This window comes from Pseudorasbora parva, chromosome 23, assembly GCF_024679245.1.
Source record: "Pseudorasbora parva isolate DD20220531a chromosome 23, ASM2467924v1, whole genome shotgun sequence".
NCBI lineage: Eukaryota > Metazoa > Chordata > Actinopteri > Cypriniformes > Gobionidae > Pseudorasbora > Pseudorasbora parva.
In genome coordinates this window covers 30,266,042-30,289,447 of record NC_090194.1, presented here as the reverse complement: position 1 = coordinate 30,289,447, position 23,406 = coordinate 30,266,042, and the positions used below count along the sequence as shown (strand labels likewise).

Here is a 23,406-nt window from a genome sequence, read left to right as displayed (position 1 = left end):
TCTGTGCAGTAGTAGACTCGCATAGCCAGACATTTAGACTTTATGACAAAAGGTCTGGACTCTGTCAAAGCTGTCATTGGTCAAGGACTGCACAAGAGGATGTTTGACTGACATGTAACGCAACCAATCACAATTTGTTTTTGGGGGGCGATCAAAATATTTTGGCTTTAATTTCAGGACTTGTGTGGCTCACTTGATTTGCATACAGTCCCCATTTTATGATCTAATATCAACCTTGTATGCAATGTACCTTGAATGCAATGTAAGTCGCTTTGGTTAAAAGCGTCTGCCAAATCCATTAATGTAAATGTAATATTCTATGGTCCTTTGGATGAGACATTAAACCAAGGTCCATACTCTCTGTGGTCATTAAAAATCCCAGGATGTCCTTAGGAAAAAGAATAGAGGTGTGACTAGACATGCTCATTGGTTTGAAATACCTACAATGCTTTGGAGTGTCTTCCGAAAGCTTTTCGCAAGACAAAAACAGCATCTCGGCGTGGAAGCCCAAAATATAGAGAAGATGCTTTTTCAAATGTATCTGGATAAGTGTGGATGTAGCCAAAGTTTTTTGCTGTTTGCAGAACCTGTTGAACCTCTGATTGCTGCTACTGAAAGTCTAATTCCCGGCCTGGAGGCTGCAGAACTTGCTCCTCCATCTTCTGGTAGGTGTACTATCAGTCCTAATCTGATGTTCCTCTAAATATATTTGAGTGTATTGAACTTGCATAGCAAATCACTGCAAATATATTGTAAATGCATATGTACTATATGACTAATCCCCAATTTTGACATCCTAGTTTCTTCTATACTATTCCTCTCCTCCTTCGCTATATGTCTCTGTACATCTGAGGTAGTTGAACTAGTCTTCAGACTCAGCAGGAGACTCTTATTAAGATGAAACACTCCAGTACATTATGTGCTTTGAATCACATCCCACCACTTACCTCAGCATCCCTGCTGAGCTGATATGTGCTTACTCTATTTTCTCTGATGCTCAGAATTTAATGACTCCTGTTGATGTCCAGCCCTTCTTGACTGCCTTTTCTCCATCTTCTTTTTATCTGCTCTCATACAGCTGAAAGACCTACTGACATTCTGGGCTTGGAACCAGGACCTGGTTTACTAGCTGTGCCAGGTAATGCAGAGATCCATGCCAGCTGTGCTCACCTTAGCACTCATCACACACCTGTTGTCACAATACCAAATATCAATGCTGTTGAAAATGTGATTCACAATAACATGTTTGATACAAAAGAAAAAAAAATGGTACTATTGAACACTACGTTTTACTTACTTTTTTTATTTATTTTTATTTATTAAATATTAGTAAATGAATACTGCCATGCAGTCTCGGTTTTTCTAGTTATAGTGAGACTAAAAAGTAGTCAGCCATTAATTGTGCAAGTTCTCTCACTTAAAAAGATGAGAGAGGCCTGTAATTTTCATCATAGGTACACTTCAACTATGAGAGACAGAATGAGAAAAATCCAGAAAATAACAGTCTGATTTTTGAAGATTTTATTTTCAAATTATGGTGGAAAATAAGTATTTGGTCACCTATAAAAAAAAACAAGATTTCTGGCTCTCACAGACCTGTAACTTCTTTAAGAGTCTTCTCTGTCCTCCACTCATTATTATGGGCACCTTTTTGAACTCATTATCAGTAGTGATGGTGAAGTTAAGCTTTCTGAACCAGTGAAGCTTTCGGCACAGTTGTATCAGAAAAAGGTTCATTACTCGAAGCTTTTCAAATCAGAGCTCAACGAGGACCTCTGCTGGTGAAAGTGAGGGAAAGCGCTGTGTCGCGAAATGTTTTGCAACCGACGCATTATCTAGAAGCGAAAAGTGAATTAATGGATTGATTAATAAATTAATTAATTAATCAATATATTATAAATGACATTATATGACACAATCTGTTCCATTGCATACTCCTAGTAACTTAAAGGGATCCCATGGTGTTGAGACTTGTATGGCTTAATATAACATAAACAATGTCTCTTACTGAAATATGTAGTAGAAAACCCATGAAAGATCTACATTATTTAAAAAATCGATTTTATATTTGGACCATGGGCGGCGCCATTTTGTTTGCGTTCTAGGTTGATGACGTAGAGTGGTTGCACTCCTCAATCAGCTGGCGCTACCCGTAGCTATTTTTAGCTATTTTACCCGTAGCTTCACAGAAAATTGTTTCATTTTTTTGACACAAACTTCGGAGCTTTGGTGTCACTGTTAACATCATTAGTTATCAGTATAAAAGACACCTTTCCACAATCTCAAACAGCCAGACTCCAAACTCCACTATTGCCAAGACCATAGAGCTGTCAAAGAACACCAGAAACATAATTGTAGACCTGCACCCGGCTAGGAAGACTGAATCTGCAATAGGTAAGTAGCTTGGTAGTAAGAAATCACCTGTGGGAGCAATCATTAGAAAATGTAAGACATACAAGACCACTGTTAATCTCCTTCGATCTGGGGCTCCATGCAAGATCTCACCCCGTGGGGTCAAAATGATCACAAGAACGGTGAGCAAAAATCCTAGAACCACATGGGGGGACCTAGAGAATGATCCCAAACACACCGCCCGGGGCAACAAAGGAGTGGCTTTGTAAGAAGCATTTCAAGGTTCTGGAGTGCCCTAGCCAGTCTCCAGATCTCAACCCCATAGAAAATCTTTGGAGGGAGTTCAAAATCTCTCTTGCCCAGCGATAGCCGTAAAACATCACTGCTCTAGAGGAGATCTGCATGGAGGAATGGACCAAACTACCAGCAACAGTGTGTAAAAACTTTACAGAAAATGTTTGAGCTCTGTCATTGCCAACAAAGGGTATATAACAACGTATTGAGGTGACCTTTTGTTATTGACCAAATACTTATTTTCCACCATAATTTGCAAATCAATTCTTTAAAAATCAGACAATGTGATATTCTAGATTGTTTCTTATTCTCTGTCTCATAGTTGAAGTGTACCAATGATTAAAATTACAGGCCTCTTTTTAAGTGGGGTAACTTGCACAATTGGTGGCTGACTAAATACCTTTTTGTCCCACTGTATTTTTGAAATAAACGCTCAATAATACAATTAACAACAAAGAAATTAAAAGCAATAGAATAAATGCAGAACAAATTATAAATGATAATTATATAAAGTAGCTTGAGCATTATCAGATATCAAGTATGCACGTAAACATTTAGGAATAATAAAAAAAAGTAATCAAATGTAAAATGAAATTACTGAAATAATGGCTGTATTCTTTGATTATTTGATACTTAAAATTAATACTGATTGGATGTTGATAAATGGAAAAACGGCTGTACTAAAAAAATTTTTTTTTTAAATTTATCTTTATACCATTTTATTAACTTTTTGTTTGTTTGATTTTTATTTTTATTTTGTCCTGCTTTTGTAAATTTACTTTAGGAAAGCCAAATAAAAATACCTTTCAAAAATGGACATTTTAATCATATAAACCTGAAATGTACATATAAAACCCTTTTCATAATCATATTAATAAGCAACCACTGAATGGAACAGGGCAAAATATGTATAATTTTAAAACTTAGAAACTCAGCAACTCATAACATCTTTTTGAAAAATCAAAACAATTCATTGTGCTGATCACAAGCTATTCCCCATGGAGGAACATTGATTTTAAAAATGCCTTCCGGTTGTCAAGGGCTAAATAAAAAAGCTGCCTTGGTTCCAAATGCTGAAACTTTTGATTACTTTTACACTATCACCACAATTTCACCCATATACACTTCACATTTTGGGGAACTTCTCCAAAAAAGAATGGTCCTCCTCCTTTATTTCCTTCCTGAGTTATTGCATGTCAAATAAGAAAGATATGTACATTTTCCTTAACGTTTTGACTTGCTAATCGTCCTTGCTAAAGTTTTGGAGTTATGAGTTTTTACTTTTGTGCATGTCACTCAGAAAAAAATACTTAAAAAATGCCTTTAGGTCTTGAATGGTTTTAAACCAAGGAGTTAATTTGAGCACACATGCATGCAAGTGTTTAAAGTCACCTTTCAATTTAAATGGTACCTAATACCGACCTTACCTATAATGGTTTGTTTTGAATCTGTCAAAAGCTTTGTAGAAGTCATTCTTTCACATGTGTGACCATGGCCTTGGTGCCATGTTGTATCTTTTTTGATCACATTCTTAAGTCAAGCAAAGTCCACTTCATTTATATAGCCCTTTATACAATCCAGATTGCTTTTAAGCAGCTTTACTGCGATAACTGGAAAATTATTCAGTGTTGCAAACAATCTCAGCTGTACATCAGTTTTAAAGAATATAGTTTCATTGTTCAGCCGAAGTCAGTTTTGTTGATTCAGTTCTGTTGTAAAGGTCGTCTGTTATTAAATTAGTTCATTTCATCTATAAAGCAGTTCTGATGCCCTTCTGCAGTTTTTTTTTTCTGGCCAATGAAAGAAGTAAGAACGAAATAAGATTGTGGATCGGTAGAGTTCAAATATTTCATCCAGTTCCTTTTGCTTGAAGATCAGATTCATCACACCAGTATGGAGACGAAGCTGGTCATAGGTCTTTGCAGAGGACGTATCTGGTTCTTGTTGTCTTTGCTGAGGATCTGTGCCGATGGCTGTCGTGCCAACAAGGCCTTCACAGGAGATTGTCTAGTTGACAGGATCTCTGCTGACCTTCAGAGCTGCATTTTGGTCGTGTCTAGGTACAAGTCCACCATCTGATCTGGATATGCATGGGATACGGCTGACTACGGTAACCTCGGGATAAACGGAGAGACCAATATGAGCGCAGATGCCATTTTTACGATGTAACAAGTACATCGGGTGTTATGGGAAGTGTTCCAGTTTCAGTTGTCTTTATTTATCCAGCTTAACAATCCTTAAATGGGTGTGAATTATAGAAATTTGGTGCCAGGTTAAAGCAATGTGTATTTACTCTAGAATGTAAACTGACAAAGTGTGTCGATTTTCCAAAAAAGGCCAGGAAAACTGTTCCAGAGTTTGGGTGCTAAATAGGAAAAGTTGATCAAAGATTTTATTTTTGTTTAATATTTGTTTAATAGGGAGCAAATGCAGTGTTGACATAAATGGGCTAATATGGTCATACTTGCTGTTTCTAGTAAGAACTCTAGCTGCTACATTTTGGACCAGATGGAGTTTGTTTATTAAGCATGCAGGGCAACCACCCGGTAGAGAATTATAATAATCTAGCTTCAAGGTCAAGTCACCTTTATTTTTATAGCACTTTATAGATTTACAGTGATAACAGCAAAATTGTGCAGTTTGGCTGTTGTTCAGCTGTATGGCTTTGAAATGAAAGATTGGTATAAAAGAGCACACCCAGGTGTTAGAAAGTATCTTATATCAACAATCCATTCCGTTAATTTAGTATTTTGGTTCATCAGGGCACAAAGAAATATAGAGCTGAGTATCATCAGTGAAAACTAAAGCCATGCTTAACGATATCTGCCAAGGGTAGCATGTACAGGATAAAAAGCAACAGTCCTAGTGCTGAGCCTTGTGGTACTCGATACTTGTGATCAATATGACATACATTATTTACTTAATTTATCACAGGTGCGATTTCTTTCGAAAAAGTAATATCATTGTAAGGATACTGTTTTTGTAGTATTTTTGACAAAAATAGAGATACAGCCAGTCTAAAGGTTTTTGGTACGCATTCTTATGACATTGATAAAATATTAATATTATGATGATGATCTATGGCTAATTGAAGCATCTCTTTCAGTAGCTTAGTAGCTTAGGTTTAATATAAAGTGGGGAAAATAAGTATTTGAACACCCTGCTATTTTGCAAGTTCTCCCACTTAGAAATCACGGAGGGGTCTAAAATTGTCATAGGTGCATGTCCACTCTGAGAGACATAATCAAAAAAAAAAAAATCCAGAAATCACAATGTATGATTTTTTAACTTTTTATTTGTATGATACAGCTGCAAATAAGTTATTGAACACCTGAGAAAATCAATGTTAATATTTGGTACAGTAGCCTTTGTTTTCAATTACCGAGGTCAAACGTTTCCTGTAGTTTTTCACCAGGTTTGCACACACTGCAGGAGGGATTTTGGCCCACTCCTCCACACAGATCTTCTCTAGATCAGTCAGGTTTCTGGCCTGTCACTGAGAAACAGAGTTTGAGCTCCCTCCAAAGGTCTGGAGACTGGCTAGGTGACGCCAGAACCTTGATATGCTTCTTACAGAGCCACTCCTTGGTTATTTTGGCTGTGTGCTTCGGGTCATTGTCATGTTGGAAGACCCAGCCTCAACCCATATTCAATGCTCTAACTGAGGGAAGGAGGTTGTTCCCCAAAATCTCGCAATACATGGCCTTCTCCTTAATACACTGCAGTCGCCCTGCCCCATGTGCATAAAAACACCCCCAAAGCATGATGCTACCACCCCATTGCTTCACAATAGGGATGGTGTTCTTGGGATGGTACTCATCATTCTTCTTCCTCCAAACACATTTAGTTGAATTATGACTAAAATGTTCTATTTTGGTCTCATCTGACCCCATGACTTTCTCCCATGACTCCTCTGGATCATCCAAATGGTCATTGGCAAACTTAAGATGGGCTTGGACTTGTGCTGGTTTAAGCAGGGGAACCTTCCGTGTCATGCATGATTTGAAACCATGACGTCTTAATGTATTACCAACAGTTACCTTGGAAACAGTGATCCCAGCTCTTTTCAGGTCATTGACCAGCTCCTTCCCGTGTAGTTCTGGGCCGATTTCTCACCTTTCTTAGGATCATTGAGACCCCACGAGGTGAGATCTTGCATAGATCCCCAGTCCGAGGGAGATTGACAGTCATGTTTAGCCTCTTCCATTTTCTAATGATTGCTCTAACAGTGGACACTTTTTCACCAAGCTGCTTGGCAATTTCCCCGTAGCCCTTTCCAGCCTTGTGGAGGTGTACAATTTTGTCTCGTGTTTTTGGGCAGCTCTTTGGTCTTGGCCATGTTAGTAGTTGGATTCTTACTGATTGTATGGGGTGGACAGGTGTCTTTTTGCAGCTAACAACATCAAACAGGTGCATCTAATTTAGGATAATATGTGGAGTGGAGGTGGACATTTTAAAGGCAGACTAACAGCTCTTTGAGGGTCAGAATTCTAGCCGATGGACAGGTGTTCAGATACTTATTTGCAGCTGTATAATACAAATAAATAGTTAGAAAATCATTATGATTTCTGTTTTTTTTTTTTTTTTTAGACTTTCTCACAGTGGACATGTACCTATGATGACTATTTCAGACCCCTCCATGATTTCCAAGTGGGAGAACTTGCAAAATAGCAGGGTTTTCAAATTATTTTAAAACTGTACTTTTCCTCACTGTACATGCTGTTGATTTTGAGGATATAACAAAATTAGACTTCTTCCTCCTTTATAGCAAAGAATGAATGTAATTGTTCCTCAGGGGGTATATTATAGCGCAACGTCTAATGTGATACTGTAGTAATGGTGGTATGTTTATAATTTTCTCTAACAGTATCAATCTTGCAAGTAAAGAAATCCATAGTCATTACTATTGTGCTGTTTGGAGACATCTAAAGTTGAAGCCTTTTCTCATTAATTTAGCCACTGTATCAAATAAATACCTAGGGCTGTGTTTGTTCTCTTCCAAGAGAGTCGAAAAGTAAGCAGATCTAACATTTAAGGCCTTTCTTTATACAAGGAACACTGTCCTTCCATTGAATGGTAAATACCTCTAGTCTTCTGTAATCTTTAATTCAAAGGATTTACTGTTTCTAAAGTGCTGGAAAAGAAAAAGTCAGTAGTTTCTGTTGGAACATCAAATTCTTCTAAGCTCTATGGTATGCTGAGGAGTTGAAACTGATCAGGAAGATTATTTATAAAGCATTCTTTAGTGGTAAAAGTGATGGTTCTACCATATTTATGACAGGGAGTTGATTTTGTATACACAAGACTAGATAATGATCATGTCATCACTCTTCTGCAGAATTTCAACACCATCAACGTCGATTCCATGTGACTATTAGATCTAAAGTACGAAATGGGTCTTTTACGTTGTGCTTTTGCCCTGCATTGAGCAATGTATAATTTAGACCCATTGATAATTCTTCTGTTGGTTTATTTCTGTCTGTGCAAGATACCTTTTTCTAATCATCAGTCTGACTTTCAAACCCTCCATTGTCCTTTCCCTTTCCTCTCGTATGTTGCATGTCTACATTTCCATGTTTACTCTGGCTAACGCTGGCTGTTTTCACTGGCCGACTTGCAGAGAAGCTGATAGAGGGCCTGAAGTCTCCAGATACCTCTCTCATGCTTCCTGATCTGCTGTCCATGGCCGACCCCTTCGGCAGCTCCATGGACGACACTAGAGATGGTAAGAGCTGTCTCTGACTTTCCTTCTGCTTGCTTGTCCTTTTACAAAAACTATACTAAACTTTTTCCTATTCTCTGAGACAAAGGACATTTTCTGAATTCATCCAGTCCCTGTATTTTTGCTTGCTTGCAATTTTATCTTTTTGCATCTTTTTAAACGTAGCGCTCTCATTGAAAACAATTAAAAACGCCAGCCAGCAGCGTGAAAAAAACGCTTTGGTGGACACACGGCCTAAGGGTGCTAAGCTTCGCATCCGGTGTGCAACCCCTTTAAGGGCGCTGAGCTTTGCATCCGGTGTGCAACCCCTTTAAGGGCGCTGAGCTTCGAATCCGATGTGCGACCCCTTTAAGGGCGCTGAGCTTCGCATCCGGTGTGCGACCACTTTAAGGGCGCTGAGCTTCGCATCCGGTGTGCGACCCCTTTAAGGGCGCTGAGCTTCGCATCCGGTGTGCGACCCCTTTAAGGGCGCTGAGCTTCGCATCTGGTGTGCGACCCCTTTAAGGGCGCTGAGCTTCGCATCCGGTGTGCGACCCCTTTAAAGGCGCTGAGCTTCGCATCCGGTGTGCGACCCCTTTAAGGGCGCTGAGCTTCGCATCCGGTGAACAACCCCTTTAAGGGCGCTGAGCATCGCATCCGGTGTGCGACCACTTTAAGGGCGCTGAGCTTCGCATCGGGTTTGCGAACCCTTTAAGGGCGCTGAGCTTCGCATCCGGTGTGCGACCCCTTTTAGGGCGCTGAGCTTCGCATCGGGTGTGCGACCCCTTTAAGGGCGCTGAGCTTTGCATCGGGTGTGCGACCCCTTTAAGGGCGCTGAGCTTCGCATCCGGTGTGCGACCCCTTTAAGGGCGCTGAGCTTCGCATCCGGTGTGCGACCCCTTTAAGGGCGCTGAGCATCGCATCCGGTGTGCGACCACTTTAAGGGCGCTGAGCTTCGCATCGGGTGTGCGAACCCTTTAAGGGCGCTGAGCTTTGCATCGGGTGTGCGACCCCTTTAAGGGCGCTGAGCTTCGCATCCGGTGTGCGACCCCTTTAAGGGTGCTGAGCTTCGCATCCGGTGTGCGACCCCTTTAAGGGCGCTGAGCTTCGCATCCGGTGTGCGACCCCTTTAAGGGCGCTGAGCTTCGCATCCGGTGTGCGACCCCTTTAAGGGCACTGAGCTTCGCATCCGGTGTGCGACCCCTTTATAGGCGCTGAGCTTCGCATCCGGTGTGCGTCCCCTTTAAGGGCGCTGAGCTTCGCATTCGGTGTGCGACCCCTTTAAAGGCGCTGAGCTTCGCATCCGGTGTGCGACCCCTTTAAAGGCGCTGAGCTTCGCATCCGGTGTGCGACCCCTTTAAGGGCACTGAGCTTCGCATCCGGTGTGCGATCCCTTTAAGGGCGCTGAGCATCGCATCCGGTGTGCGACCACTTTAAGGGCGCTGAGCTTTGCATCGGGTGTGCGAACCCTTTAAGGGCGCTGAGCTTCGCATCCGGTGTGCGACCCCTTTAAGGGCGCTGAGCTTCGCATCCGGTGTGCGACCCCTTTAAGGGCGCTGAGCTTCGCATCCGGTGTGCGACCCCTTTAAAGGCGCTGAGCTTCGCATCCGGTGTGCGAACCCTTTAAGGGCGCTGAGCTTTGCATCCGGTGTGCGACCCCTTTAAGGGCGCTGAGCATCGCATCCGGTGTGCGACCCCTTTAAGGGCGCTGAGCTTCGCATCCGGTGTGCGACCCCTTTAAGGGCGCTGAGCTTCGCATCCGGTGTGCGACCCCTTTAAAGGCGCTGAGCTTCGCATCCGGTGTGCGACCCCTTTAAGGGCGCTGAGCTTCGCATCCGGTGTGCGACCCCTTTAAGGGCGCTGAGCTTCGCATCCGGTGTGCGACCCCTTTAAGGGCGCTGAGCTTCGCATCCGGTGTGCGACCCCTTTAAGGGCGCTGAGCTTCGCATCCGGTGTGCGACCCCTTTAAGGGCGCTGAGCTTCGCATCCGGTGTGCGACCCCTTTAAGGGCGCTGAGCTTCGCATCCGGTGTGCGACCCCTTTAAAGGCGCTGAGCTTCGCATCCGGTGTGCGACCCCTTTAAGGGCGCTGAGCTTCGCATCCGGTGTGCGACCCCTTTAAGGGCGCTGAGCTTCGCATCCGGTGTGCGAACCCTTTAAGGGCGCTGAGCTTCGCATCCGGTGTGCGACCCCTTTAAGGGCGCTGAGCTTCGCATCCGGTGTGCGACCCCTTTAAGGGCGCTGAGCTTCGGGACACTAAGCTAAGTGTCGCGCCACGACTTTAAAATTCGAACACATTGTTTTTAATGAGTGTACGCACACCGACGGCGGCATTCAGCGCCTGTCCGTGGCGACTCAGGAAGTTGTTTAAAATCCTGCAGCGCCACAGTGCGCCATTTCAAGGTTTTATATTACTTATATTTCCCTCAAATTATCAATGTGCATACTGATTTCACCCTGTGTTACAAGATACACCCATCGTGCAGCTCTTCTGTCAAAAGTTGATTCAAAATTGAGCTTGTGTGTATAATGTGGGCGTCCCGGCGTGAGATACCAGAGAAGCGGCGCTGAGGTTCGCATCCGGTTTGCGATCCCGTATAATCGGCTTAAGAATGTGCATGTAAACGCACTCAGTGTTCTTTTCCTCTATAAGATTTTTTTTTTAAAGGCTTATTAATCAAAATGTTCCTTTAGCTATATATTGTGGTGTTCTGTATTTCGATCGCGGCTCTAAAATGTAATGAGAAACCGTGTTACAAATTTTTATCCACCACATTACCTTTTATTTAAACCTAAAAAAGAAAGCCATTGTCAGTTCATCTGTCAGTTGGCAGCCAGCTTTGGTCCCTTTATTAGAAGTTGTTGCAGTGTGTAAAGGAAAATAAAAATAGTTTTACCCTCCTGCTGACTAGTGTCGTACCCCTTCCAACCCATTCACAAACACATAGATGATTTGACTATCAGTCGACCATAGAAAGATTGGACAATTCTGATTCGAATGTGTAAATCCTTAGTCGGCGACACCCCTAGTAATGTGTTTGATGTGCTCAAAAATGTAAATTATTGCGTAACTCATTTTCTTTGACTTTCCTCACTCTCTCTTACTCCCAGTGAAAACAGATGTGTGTTTGGACTCTCTCATTCCTGGCTTAGAGCCCCCTCAAGCTCACCTGCACCCGGTGGAGGCTGAACCAGTATCATCATCACTGGCAGGTAAAAATATGCATGAGAGATGGGCAGAAAAGCCTCTGGATAGCATTATAAAAACCTGTCAGATACTTAAGCGCTGGCTTTCTTTGTGCGAATGGCTGAGGCTATGTCTTTCACACATTAACAACTTTTGGATGTGCTTAAAACAGTCAGAACATGAGGAAACTAAATGTCCTTTAACTTTAGATATAAATGACTTCAATGTACTTTGAAAAAAACTGTAAAGGTGCAATAAATAACATTTTACCTTTATTTGCTGATTTTTTTTTTTTTTTAAATGCAAAAGTAATGGTGCCTGGGAATTTTGTCAAAAACGTCCCCATTCAGATTTGGCAACAGGTTCGAGTTGGCCATGCAAAACAGAAAGCTGCTTGGTTTGAAAGTGACTTGTGTGTGTGTGTTGCACTTCATAAATCACTTCACTGTTGACAATGGACCTTTTTTTGCTTACAAAATTCTACAGAAATGTTGCTAATTATCCACCTTAAAATTCATAAATAGAAACGAAGTTGTTAAAAAAAACTAAAAAACTGCGGAAGTTCTTGCTTTGAACCTCCGCAGCTTGCTGACAGATGTTGAACACATGTATGCATGACTGTCCACATTCACAAATGTGCCTGTTTGGTGTCCAGATGGGCAAACAAACAGTAACTTGTTTGAATCAGCATACCTTTAAATTAATCAAAATGATCATTTAATTACATTTTGAGGGTCAGAAAAGAATAGGAAATGATAATGAAAAACTATTTTGATTTTTATGCACAAAATCCTTGACTGCCATATAAGTGGAGCTCCAAAGACATAAAATATATGACACAGATTTTTTTAAATGTAGTTAGCATTTTTACATGATTTAATGTTTTTATACGTTTCTCTGATGTTCCTCTCCACTGTGCTACAGACCCTTTGATTGGTGAGGACTCCCTGCTTGGCTGTTCTCTCCCTACTGGCTCCGCCTCCTGTCTGGATGAGTTTGCACCTGTCTCAGGAGGCCACTCCCAGAACATACCAGGTACAACCAATTTTTCTTTTTCCTGGCATTTATAGCTTATGTAACTTGAAGCATATCGTTTGAGGACAACTGAACATTTTATTTAAATGTCTTTAAAGGTGCACTATGTAGTATTTTTGCAGTAAAATATCCAAAAACCACTAGGCCGGTGTTATATATTTTGTTCAGTTGAGTACTTACAATATCCCAAATGTTTCCAACTATTTGTAAATTGTGAGATAATTGCTATTTTACCTAAGGACCAGGACGTTTCAGCATTGCGTTTGAGGGAGTCGACTGTCAATCGCGTCATATCTGCGCTACCCTCGGTTTTATTTGGCAGAAGCGCTTTTCTCTTAGCAGTGTGAATAAGTCACAGCAGTGCCGAGCGAACACACAGAGTAACGTCATAATGTAATTTTAAACACTTAAATGTATCTAATATGATAAACAGAGCTGCTTTACCTGACCGGAAAAAACGGAAGTGCCCATGCCTGGCAACTGTGTCCCGTCCCGTCATAATAAAAGACCTGGTACTCGCGAGCCGTGTGCCTGTGTAACAATCGCTCCAGCAGCCGTGCTCAGCTCCACAACACTCGGTCCTGCTCTGCTTTACACTACAGTAACGTTAATAACCGCATCCATGAACATGGTTTCTGCCCGAGTCCTATTTTCCACCGGCTGTGAGGTGAAGACCACGTCCCAAGATACTGCGCTCACACTTGGCGTCATCAAACTACGCCTTTGTTTAGAATAGGCGCCCTCCAGTGGACGGAAAGTTGCATAGTGCACCTTTAATTTTATTGTATCCTATTTGGACTTTATCTCTTTGTTTAAATTTGGCAATATGTCATCCAAGAACATTAAAGTGAAAGTTTCAGGGTTTACATCATGCTAACAGTGCTGTATTTGTATCCCCTATTTGTTTTTCTCACCCTTCACCTTTTTTCAAATCTTTTTATCCGTAATCTGTCACTTGACTCAACCCTCATCACCTCTTAGCTGCAGACTCCTGTTTGATCTCGGGCTTCGAGCCTCTGAGCTCTGAGACAGCCAATGAAGATGAGTTTGACCCCATTCCAGTACTGGTCTCCAAAAACTCCCAAGGTAAAGCTTTGAGGAACCAAATCCTTTTTCTGAGAACGAGTAAGCAGTTTGCCTCTCACTCTCATTGTAATGAAAGCAAGCAGCTAGTACGTTTGCATATGTGCGAACTGCATATTTTGCAGACGTTTTTTATTTTTGGCAGTTGCGAAGATACCGAAATGAGATGTTCTATTCAAGGCAGATGAGCCATTTTGCACCCATTTGTCTAGGGATGGGAATTGAATACAAATTCTGTTTCCAGTTCCACTGTTCAATTCATTATAATAGATTGTATATAAGATCAATATCTTCAACTGTACATTGTAATTTGAACCACCAATCCATAATTTCACAGATTTGAGCCTAATGCACACATGAATAACTAGTTCAAAGTTTATTCTGAGTTTGACATGACAAAAATAAATACTTGCATTTACATTTATTCATTTAGCAGAAGACGCTTTTATCCAAAGCGTTTTAGGGTGCTTTCACACTAGTGTTTTTGGTGCGTAACCAGGTTTGATTGACGTCAGAGTTTGTTTGGATGACGCCGTCTTCTGAATTCTAGTGCGACCCGTGCCCGAGTCCACTTGATAAGGGTGGTCTAAGGGTATGATTAATGTGAACTCGTTCATGTAAACGTTTTACCAATTTTCCTGGCGAGTGTGACTGACGTATTGCAAGCAGAGAGCTGTAAATCTAATTTCCGCTCGTCTTCAGTTTTCCTTAGAGCATTTGCATTCGCGGCAAATAAGACACATGTCGTTTTGTACTGAAGCTTTGGAAACAAAACCAATGGTTCCCAAAAAACGGTTCAATGGTTCAACGCTATGCATTTTGCCGCCTTCTCCCTCACTGTCATTACCAAGCAAAGCATCAGCTTTGATGACGCAAACACGCGGTTCGGACCCAAATAATAAAATCTAAACACATTCCAGCGGGGGCAGGGGAGATCAATAAAACTCGGGTTCTGACCAGGCAATCAAACCTGTGAAAACACCTTTAGAGTTGAGGAATAAAACAAGCGATTCATCTTAAGAAGGCCAGTAATACAAAGTTTCAGTCATCGCTCAAGGATAAGATATTACTTGTGATTCATTGTTGAGAGAGAGTGTGTGTTTGTCATGACAACAAGTAAGGACATTGCAAAAGGGATATGCCCTTTTGTGCTCTTTGTATTATTTTGCGGTATCATTGCAGACAAGCCAGTTTAATTTGAGTATCATTTATGTATTTTGTTAAATCAAGGTTTTTTTTTATTTATATTTTAGCACTTAAACCTTTTTGTTTCCAGATAGTTGCCAGGCAAGGGAACGTGCCTAATTTTGATATTTTTCTAATTTCTAATTTTGTCTCATACTTATTTCTTTTATTTCTGTTTTTTCAATTACCAAAAACGATTCAATCATTTTAGTTTTCAAAAGCAGCACTGAGGCAAGCTTATGTTTTTTAATGATTCATTAGTGCTCCAGGAAACTACTAAAAATGAACCCTGTGTAATCATGTTTTATGGGTCTTTAACTGAAGGAAATATCATCTATTATTCGTTTATAGTTTATTTAAAAGAAATCAGTTCCCAAGTTCTCGATTCCCAACCCTGCGCATCTCTCGTAACAGTCTCTCTTGACTTTTCGTGAACGTTTACTTACCTTTGTGTCTCTCTCTCCCTCTCTCTTCTGCTGTCCCCTTCCTCGGTCTCTCCTTGTCTTGATTTGGCTCTCCTCCCTCTCCTCCTCCCCTAACCTTCCTGTCCATCTGGCCTCTTTTAGGAGGTCACTCTCGCAGTAACAGTGGCAGCTCTGAGTCCAGCCTGCCCAACCTGGCCCGTTCCCTGCTGCTGGTGGACCAGCTCATCGACCTCTAGACCGTACAGATCATTCCTGCTGTGCTGAAGATGACGTCAACCGCTGTAGTCTTCTGCCTTTTAACCATGAATCCCTCCTGCTATCCTTAGTCCTATCCTCTACCCTATATCATCGTCCATTTCTTTCTTTAATCAGTTCTTCATCATTCCATTCTTCCCGCTCGTCACATCTTACGTTTTATGTTCTTTCCCTGTCGCTTTATTCCATAATTTCTTGTCGTCATCAGCATCATCGCTCATTTGATTCCTTCCCTGCACCATGCCATGTATCTCCCGTCAACTTTTTTTCTTTCGAGTTTAGTGGAACTTTTTTTTACAGGCTCATAATCCGGTTTCCTCTGGCATCCATATCTCGGCTTCCTTTGAACACGCACACATGACCGTCACCGCATTTCATCTGCCTCACATTCAAGAGCGCAAGCTTCAAACATCAGATGTTTGCCGAATCCTCTTTCTCTTCTGTCTTTAGCTGTGTTTTCAATGGCACTCAGGAAGCTTGTCTCCAGATTAAACACACATGGGTTTTAGACTCGTGCTGTTGGTTCCTTCCAGACAGAAATTAAAGTACAAGGGAACCAAATGTTTACAGACAGGAATATTTTTGCTGGATGTTTACAGACCTGCAGGTAGGCAAGCACAGCTTGTAAGAATTTATCTTCATCCAGACCAGAGTGCATGGTACGAACAGATCTGAACACTTCACGTAAAGCTGACTAGACTAGAAACTCCTCATTGCCATCAGTGGTACCCGTTTTCACCATCTCATGACCTTCAGACCATCATTTCTCCGTTATTTCTTTGTAAATAGCTCTATTGATGTTGTACGTTGGCTCGAAGCAATGTAAATTGTTGTATATCTGCAGTATTCGACTCTCCCGCCATCAAAAGTGATTTGTTCTTCCTGTGTATAAAGCATCTGGTCCAAATGTCTAGCGACTCTTTCAGAGATCCCCGTCTCGCCCCATAGTATACATTGAGAATAATTTAAAAGAAATATTTCATATAAGGTTAAGATTATATGTGAATATGAATAGAGTGTTAGAGAATGAATGTATGAATCGAGTATCCATATATAAATGCAGATATGTGTATATGAAACCTATTTAAGAGGAAACTTTATCTCTTTGTTCTGTGTGTTGAGACGTGTTTGCGAATGTAAATTGTCGGTTTCATCCTCAACGGCCATCGCTGAACAAAGTCAGTTAAGAAAAGAGGACAATCTTGAAGCATCGTGACACGGTTTGATGCCATTTGCAAGCAAATCGTCTGGATTTGTTTTTCGGTTTTCATTGCCTTTTATTCGGAGACATCTATCAACACAAAGAGGTTGTAGTCTCGAGGAAAATCCTCAACGCTGTACGTATACCATTTCCTCCTCCGAACTACCGGCCGATGCCATGCTTTTCTTGCACAGTTCTCGTGAATCAGACGCATATCGAAGCATGGCAGCGTTTATGAATATGAAGTTAAGACATGTCTGTGGCCAATCTTCATATCAGTACTGTACGTGTGTGTGTGTGTGTGTGTGTGTGTGTATGTGTGGACGTGAGGTAAATAAATAGCTAGTCTTAGTTGTTGAAAGTGGTGAGGTCGTTTTGTCTTTGACATGGTTTATCTGCTTCGTTCGGAGAGCTGGACCCGCAGCAGGCACCTCGGTTTCAAGCACAGGTTCTCCTCATTCACCCGAGAGTCATTAGACATCAAAGTACCTGATTGAGAGCAGGGGAAATGCTCGCTCTAATGCTGTATGAAGAGCTGAATCCCAATCAGTGAGAAATAGAATCGAACGTTCTGTAATCATACAAACAAAAATAGCTTTTTGACATTGCTGAATCTGTAAATGGCATGAAACAAGTTTGAGACGGCGGTTGTCATTTCACAAGATGCATAAGAGCAACTGCAGTAGGGCTGGGCGGTCCGATAAAGATTTTACTATGCTGTTTATATCACTAGATATATTTGCACGGCTATAAAATATTAACTACTTTTCCCATGCTGTCAAATTTGACTTTTCTGATCAGAAATGTTTCTGGATTTAAGCCCCCCCCCCTTCTTACAGAATATTAATATTTTTTCCCATTTGATGCTAGGTGTGTGTATGTATGTACGTATTTGGGGTGGTAAAATGTTTTTGGTACCACTTTACAAGAAGGTTTCATTTGGTACAATGTTGTAACATTAGTTAACTACATTAGTTACCCTGAGATAACTATGAACAATACTTCTACAGCATTTATTCATCTCAGTTAATGTTAATTTCTACATTTACATGAACATTTTTATAAAAGCTGCACTATGTAATTTTTCAATCCGCTAGAGGGCGCCTATTCAAAACAGAGGCGTAATTTGATGACGTCAAGTTTGAGCTCAGAATCTTGGGAAATTAGGACTCAGGCAGAAATCATGTTCATGGATGCGGTTAAGTGATTCGCGATTGTTACGTAACACGGTTCGCGAGCAACATGACTTTCATTATGACGGGACGCAGTCGCCGACACTATTTACGTTTTTCCGGTCATGAGTATGAGGTAACACAGCTCTGTTTAAATAACATTTAGTGTGTTTAAAATGATATGACGTTACTCTTTGTGTTCGCTCAGCGGCTGCTGTGACACTTGTTCTAAGAGTAAAGCGTTTCTGCCAAATAAAACCGGAAACCGAAGGTAATGCTGATATGACGCAATTGACAGGCGGCTCCCTCAGAAGTCCCGGTTCATTGGTTAAAAGCAATTTTCTCATAATTTACAAATAGAAGAAAAAATTGGTATATTGGAAGAACTCAACTGAACAAAATATATAACACTGGCCTAGTGGTTTTGGATATTTTCCTGCAAAAAAAAAACATAGTGCACCTTTAACTAACATTTAAAACGGATAAAAGCTGTAAAAGATATATTGCGTATCGTTAATGTTAACTAATGCATGAACTAATGAGACCTTATTGTAAAGCATTGCCAAGGAGTCTCTTATGCTCACCAAGGCTGCATTTATTTGATAAAAATTACAGAAATATTGTAAAATAATTAAAGTTAAAATAACAGTTTTCTATTTGAGTATTTCAAACTGTTATTTATTCCTGTTGCCATTGTAATATGCAGATTTTTGTTACTTAAGAAAAAAGCATTTTTAATGCTTAAAGCATCATTAATGTTGAAAACAGTTGTGCTGCTGATTAAGATAACAGCATTTATTTGAAATAGAGAATATATAACATTATAATTTAATGCATTTTTGGTGAACAAAAGTATAAATTAAAATCTTACTGACCACAAGTTTTTGAATGGTTGCGTGTGTATAATTATATATACAGCTCTGGAAAAAATTAAGAGACCACTTAACATGGATTTCTCAATGTTAAGTGGTCTCTTAATATTTTATTGAGCTTTATATATATATATATATATATATATATATATATATATATATATATATATATATACATATACATACATACATACATACATACATACATACATACATACATACATACATACATACATACATACATACATACATATATACATACACAAGATCCCCTGCTGATTTTGGAAGTTTGCTCACTTGCAAGTAAATTAAGGGTCTATAATTTTTATTGATACATGAAACATGGGTTTCTCAATGTTAAGTGGTCTCTTGATATTTTATAGAGCTATATATATATATATAGGTCTATAATTTTTATTGATAGAGACGGAATATCAACCCAAAAATCCAGAAAAATATATAATATAAAGGTTATAAATTGATTAGCATTTGATCGCATGAGCTAAATATATGATACCCTACCAACCAGCAAGAATTCCACTTCGCACAGATTGGTTGTGTGCCAATGTGGAATACAGATTAGTCCTGTCACTTTAACCTAATGTCAGCTTATGTGAACAAAAGACGCCTGTCCACTGGATCTATATCTTCCATTCCAACCCCTCCACCTATATGTCCAAAGAGCTGTCAAAGGACGTCGAGGACATGATTGTAGACCTGCACAAGGCAGGAATGGGCTACAAGTCCATCAGAAAGACGCTTGGTGAGAAGGACCCAATTGTTGGTGGAATTTATTCAGAAATGAAAGAAAAAACAGTCGCCCTTGTTCTGGAGCTCCATGCAATCTCAACTCATGGGGTAAGGATGACCATGAGAAAGGTGAGGGATCAGCCCAGAACTACACAGGACGAACATGTTAATGATCTAAAGGCAGTTGGGTCCACAGTCTGCGAGCAAACCATTGGTAACACACTACGCCTCAATGGATTGAAATCTCGCATTTCGTCAAGAAAGTCACATGTACAGGTTCCTCTGAAGTTTGCCATTGGACATCTAAATGATTCAAAGAAGGCTTGGGAGAAAGTGCTGTGGTCAAATGACCAATATAGAGTTGTTTGGCATTAACTCAACTCACCGTGTTTGAAAGGTGAGAAATGCTGACTATGACCCCAAGAACACCATCCCTATATTCAAGCACGCAGGTGGAAACATTATGCTTTGTGGCCGTTTCTCTGCTAAGGGTACAGGGTGACTTCACCACATTGAGGGGCCGATGGACGGGGCCACGTACTGTAAAAACTCAACAAAGGAGTGGCTCAAGGAAAAAAGCACATTAAGGTCATGAAGTGGCAAAGCTAGTCTCCAGACCTTAATCCTATGGAAAATCTGTGGAGGGAGCTGAAACTTCCAAGTCGACAAGCGACAGCCAATAAACCTGAAGGATTTGGAGACTATCTTTAAAGAGTAGTGGACCAAAATCACACCAGAGATGTGTGCAAACCCGGTAAACAAGAAACTACAAGAAACAAACTTGCCAACAAGGCTTTCTCCAAGTGCTGTCATGTTTTGCTTGGGAATCAAATACTTTTTCACTTACTTAATCTTTATATAATGTGATTTTTTTGGGGGGGTTGATATCCTGTCTTTATATGTTAAAATAAACCTACCATAAAAAGCATAGACCCTTCATTTTTTTTGTAAGTGGGCAAACTTGCAAAATCATCAGGGGATCAAATGATTAATTTCCCCACTCTCTGTGTGTGTGTGTGTGTGTGTGTGTGTGTGTGTGTGTGTGTGTGTGTGTGTGTGTGTGTGTGTGTGTATGTATATGTATGTATGCATGTATGTATGTATGTGTATATATATATATATATATATATATAATCTTTTAGTTTTACCGCCTACCCCTAAAGTGCAGTAATGAAGCCAAAAAACAAACAAAACAAAGACAAAAAGCTCAAGCTCACGCTGCCATGAAAGCTTGGGATATTTTATGAGGCGTTCTGTTGGAGGCTTTGGTGGAAAAACCACAGAATAGCACTGCACGTCAGTGATGCTCTTACAGAGGAAAAGAGATGCTGTTGGGGCTCCAATACTGATGTTTGTTGTTGGCAGTGTCGATTATGAGATTTCTATATCCTCGCCTCTCCTCTGTACAGCTGTTCGCAGACTCTCATGTTAACCTATGCAATCCTAATGCTTCATCTTGTAGTTCTCAGTAGAGGTCTTTGCCCCGCGGGTAATGTTTGACTTGTGTTGTTGTGCAAAAATCAAAGATTCCTTTTATGTGCTGTTTTTGTTCAGAGAAAAACAATATTTATGACCATGTTTATCCCCAGAGTTGGAACCTCATTGGTCTCTGTAGCAAACACCCTCAGCCCAGTGTTAGAACAGTGATGGGTTCATGTGCACCTTCTATTTTTGTGAAAACCATTAAACAAAGAAAGGGGTGGTAAATAAACATGTAAATGTGAATGTAAATTGTGCCGGTGTTCATTTTTTTTTTTTTTTTTTTTTAATAAAATTATAATTTTTTTTGGTCTGTTGAAACAAGCTAATCGCGCACAACAGCCTTCTAAATGTGAACCACTGTTGAATATTAATGTAATCCAATATATGAATATGAAATGCTATTGTTGTAATAAGAGAAAAATTATATATTTTATATTTATATATTGGATTATATTTTACATTTAAAATTTTGATGTTTAATTATTTAAACATATTTTACTGACATATTTGATCAACAAAGAAAAAAAATATATTGGGGGGGAAGGAAAAAGGGATTATTAAAAAAAAAAAATTTGTAAACTTCCTCCACAATTTTTTTTACAGTTTACTTTATTTTCCCCCCCAAAAGGCTAACATATTTATCCACTTTCTTTTTGTGATTCGCATTGTTGAGATTCAAGCCTCTATGTATTCCTTTAAGACTGCAGGCCATACAAATCTAATAATATATCGAAGGTTTTGGGTGTTAAACAGTTTTCTCTTATTCTTGTCACGTTTCTACTTTTTGCTGGAGGTCTGGCTGACATAGCCGCGTCTTCTCCAGGTAAGATTTCTTCATCTGTTTCTCACTCTTCTTTCGTCATTCGAGCATTCACTTGTATGAGAGGATTGCGCATTCACAAAAAACATGGCACTATACGACTGAGGTGGAGGCCAATAGGATTTACTTTACGTCTGAGACCTAAATGTTTACTGACTGGAAAACATTGATAAGATTCACATTTAAAAAAAGGACGGCTAAGGACTTTCCAAGCATTTCAATGAAGGTAGTGGACTATTGGCAGACACAGAAGGCCAGGTTACTTAACGTAATCATTTTAAAGCCTGTAGAATCACAAGACAAAAGCAATCAGTCTCCCTCAGAGCGCATCTTACAAAATAGGGCGTCTGGGTACTTTCTGGTTTATGTCCTAGTTCTACTTGTTGCTGTATCTACTAAGCTTTGATCTGTATGCATCCATACCTGAAGATTGCAGATAGAGCAACCATTCACTATCATAGTATTTTTTTCGCTACTATGGTAGTCAATGGTTGCTCTATCTGCTTGGTTACAAACATTCTTCAAAATATCTTCTGTGTTCAGGAGAACAAAGAAACTCAAACAGGTTTGGAGCAACTTGAGAGTGAGTAAATGATGACAGAATTTCAATTTTTGGGTGAACTATCCCTTTAACCCACGATTTAGGTCTTCGTTCATTTAATTTAAGTAGCTGTTATGAACACGCCTTAGAAAATGTGTGTGTGCACTTTGAGACAAAGTGTTAGAGTTGGGGTTAAAATATGTATCTTGACATATTTCAAGATATGCCAGTGCAAGCTTTCAGCAGTTTAAATACTAATCTTAGGCTTGTTCTTATTTTTATTTGCCCATCATAAACAGCAATCATTTTCTTTCAAGCATAGTTTTTACAAGTCAATGTAGCCAAACTTCCCAGGCTGCCTGTAGGGAGTCTTCTAGGAGATTTTATGGAGTTTCGTTCCATTAAAATCCCATTGACTTTAAATGACCTCTTAAGGCAACGATTTCATGAATAAATTGGGTTTCAAAGCAAGAACAGCCTAATTTGGCATTTTGCTTCAGGCTGTGTATTTCCTTCTGGCGTTCGATAACACAAAAACAGCCTTCTCTTTAAAGGCCTGATTATCTACACATTTGAAGAACTCACAAGCGATCTCGTGCTTCCATTTACAAATGACCTGTTTGGTGATTGCATATGTGAAATGGTTGAATTGTTGAATACTGAATAGATGATAAATGTGGCCGTCATCATGTTGTTCACATTGTTTGGACCTCTATAGATGTTGTTTCTTTAAATGGACTGGTTGGACTGGTGATGAAGGTTTGTGTAAAAATGATTGCGATTTCAACAGCAAAAGACTGTAAAAAGGCTACATTGAAAACCTGTTGATTGGTTAACCTTAAAGGGATAGTCATTTACTCACCCTCATGTTGTTTTAAACCTGTATGTATTTCTTTCTTCTGTTGAACACAAAATAAGTTACTATATTACCGAAGGTTTTGCCTTTGTGCACTTATGCGTTATGCAACTTTAATGACATCCCATTCTTAATCTGTAGGGTTTAATATGGAGTTGGCCCATATTTGCAGCCATAACAGCCTCAACTCTTTGAT

General features: G+C 40.1%; 1 protein-coding gene across 5 annotated transcripts in view; it reads left to right on the top strand.

Moving 5' to 3' along the window:
- The window catches only part of aak1b (AP2 associated kinase 1b), a 64,307-nt gene that overhangs the window by 37,217 nt on the left and 3,684 nt on the right, over window positions 1-23,406 (top strand). For 2 of the 5 annotated variants that reach the window (XM_067434199.1, XM_067434196.1), the window contains 6 exons: window positions 585-665; window positions 1,079-1,138; window positions 8,267-8,371; window positions 11,458-11,559; window positions 12,458-12,568; window positions 13,550-13,693. In XM_067434199.1, the coding sequence (XP_067290300.1) occupies window positions 585-665; window positions 1,079-1,138; window positions 8,267-8,371; window positions 11,458-11,559; window positions 12,458-12,568; window positions 13,550-13,693 (603 nt within the window). Of the gene's footprint in view, window positions 1-584; window positions 666-1,078; window positions 1,139-8,266; window positions 8,372-11,457; window positions 11,560-12,457; window positions 12,569-13,549; window positions 13,694-15,402; window positions 17,542-23,406 lie in introns of those variants that run through there. The other 3 variants (XM_067434200.1, XM_067434197.1, XM_067434198.1) reach the window with 3 other exon arrangements.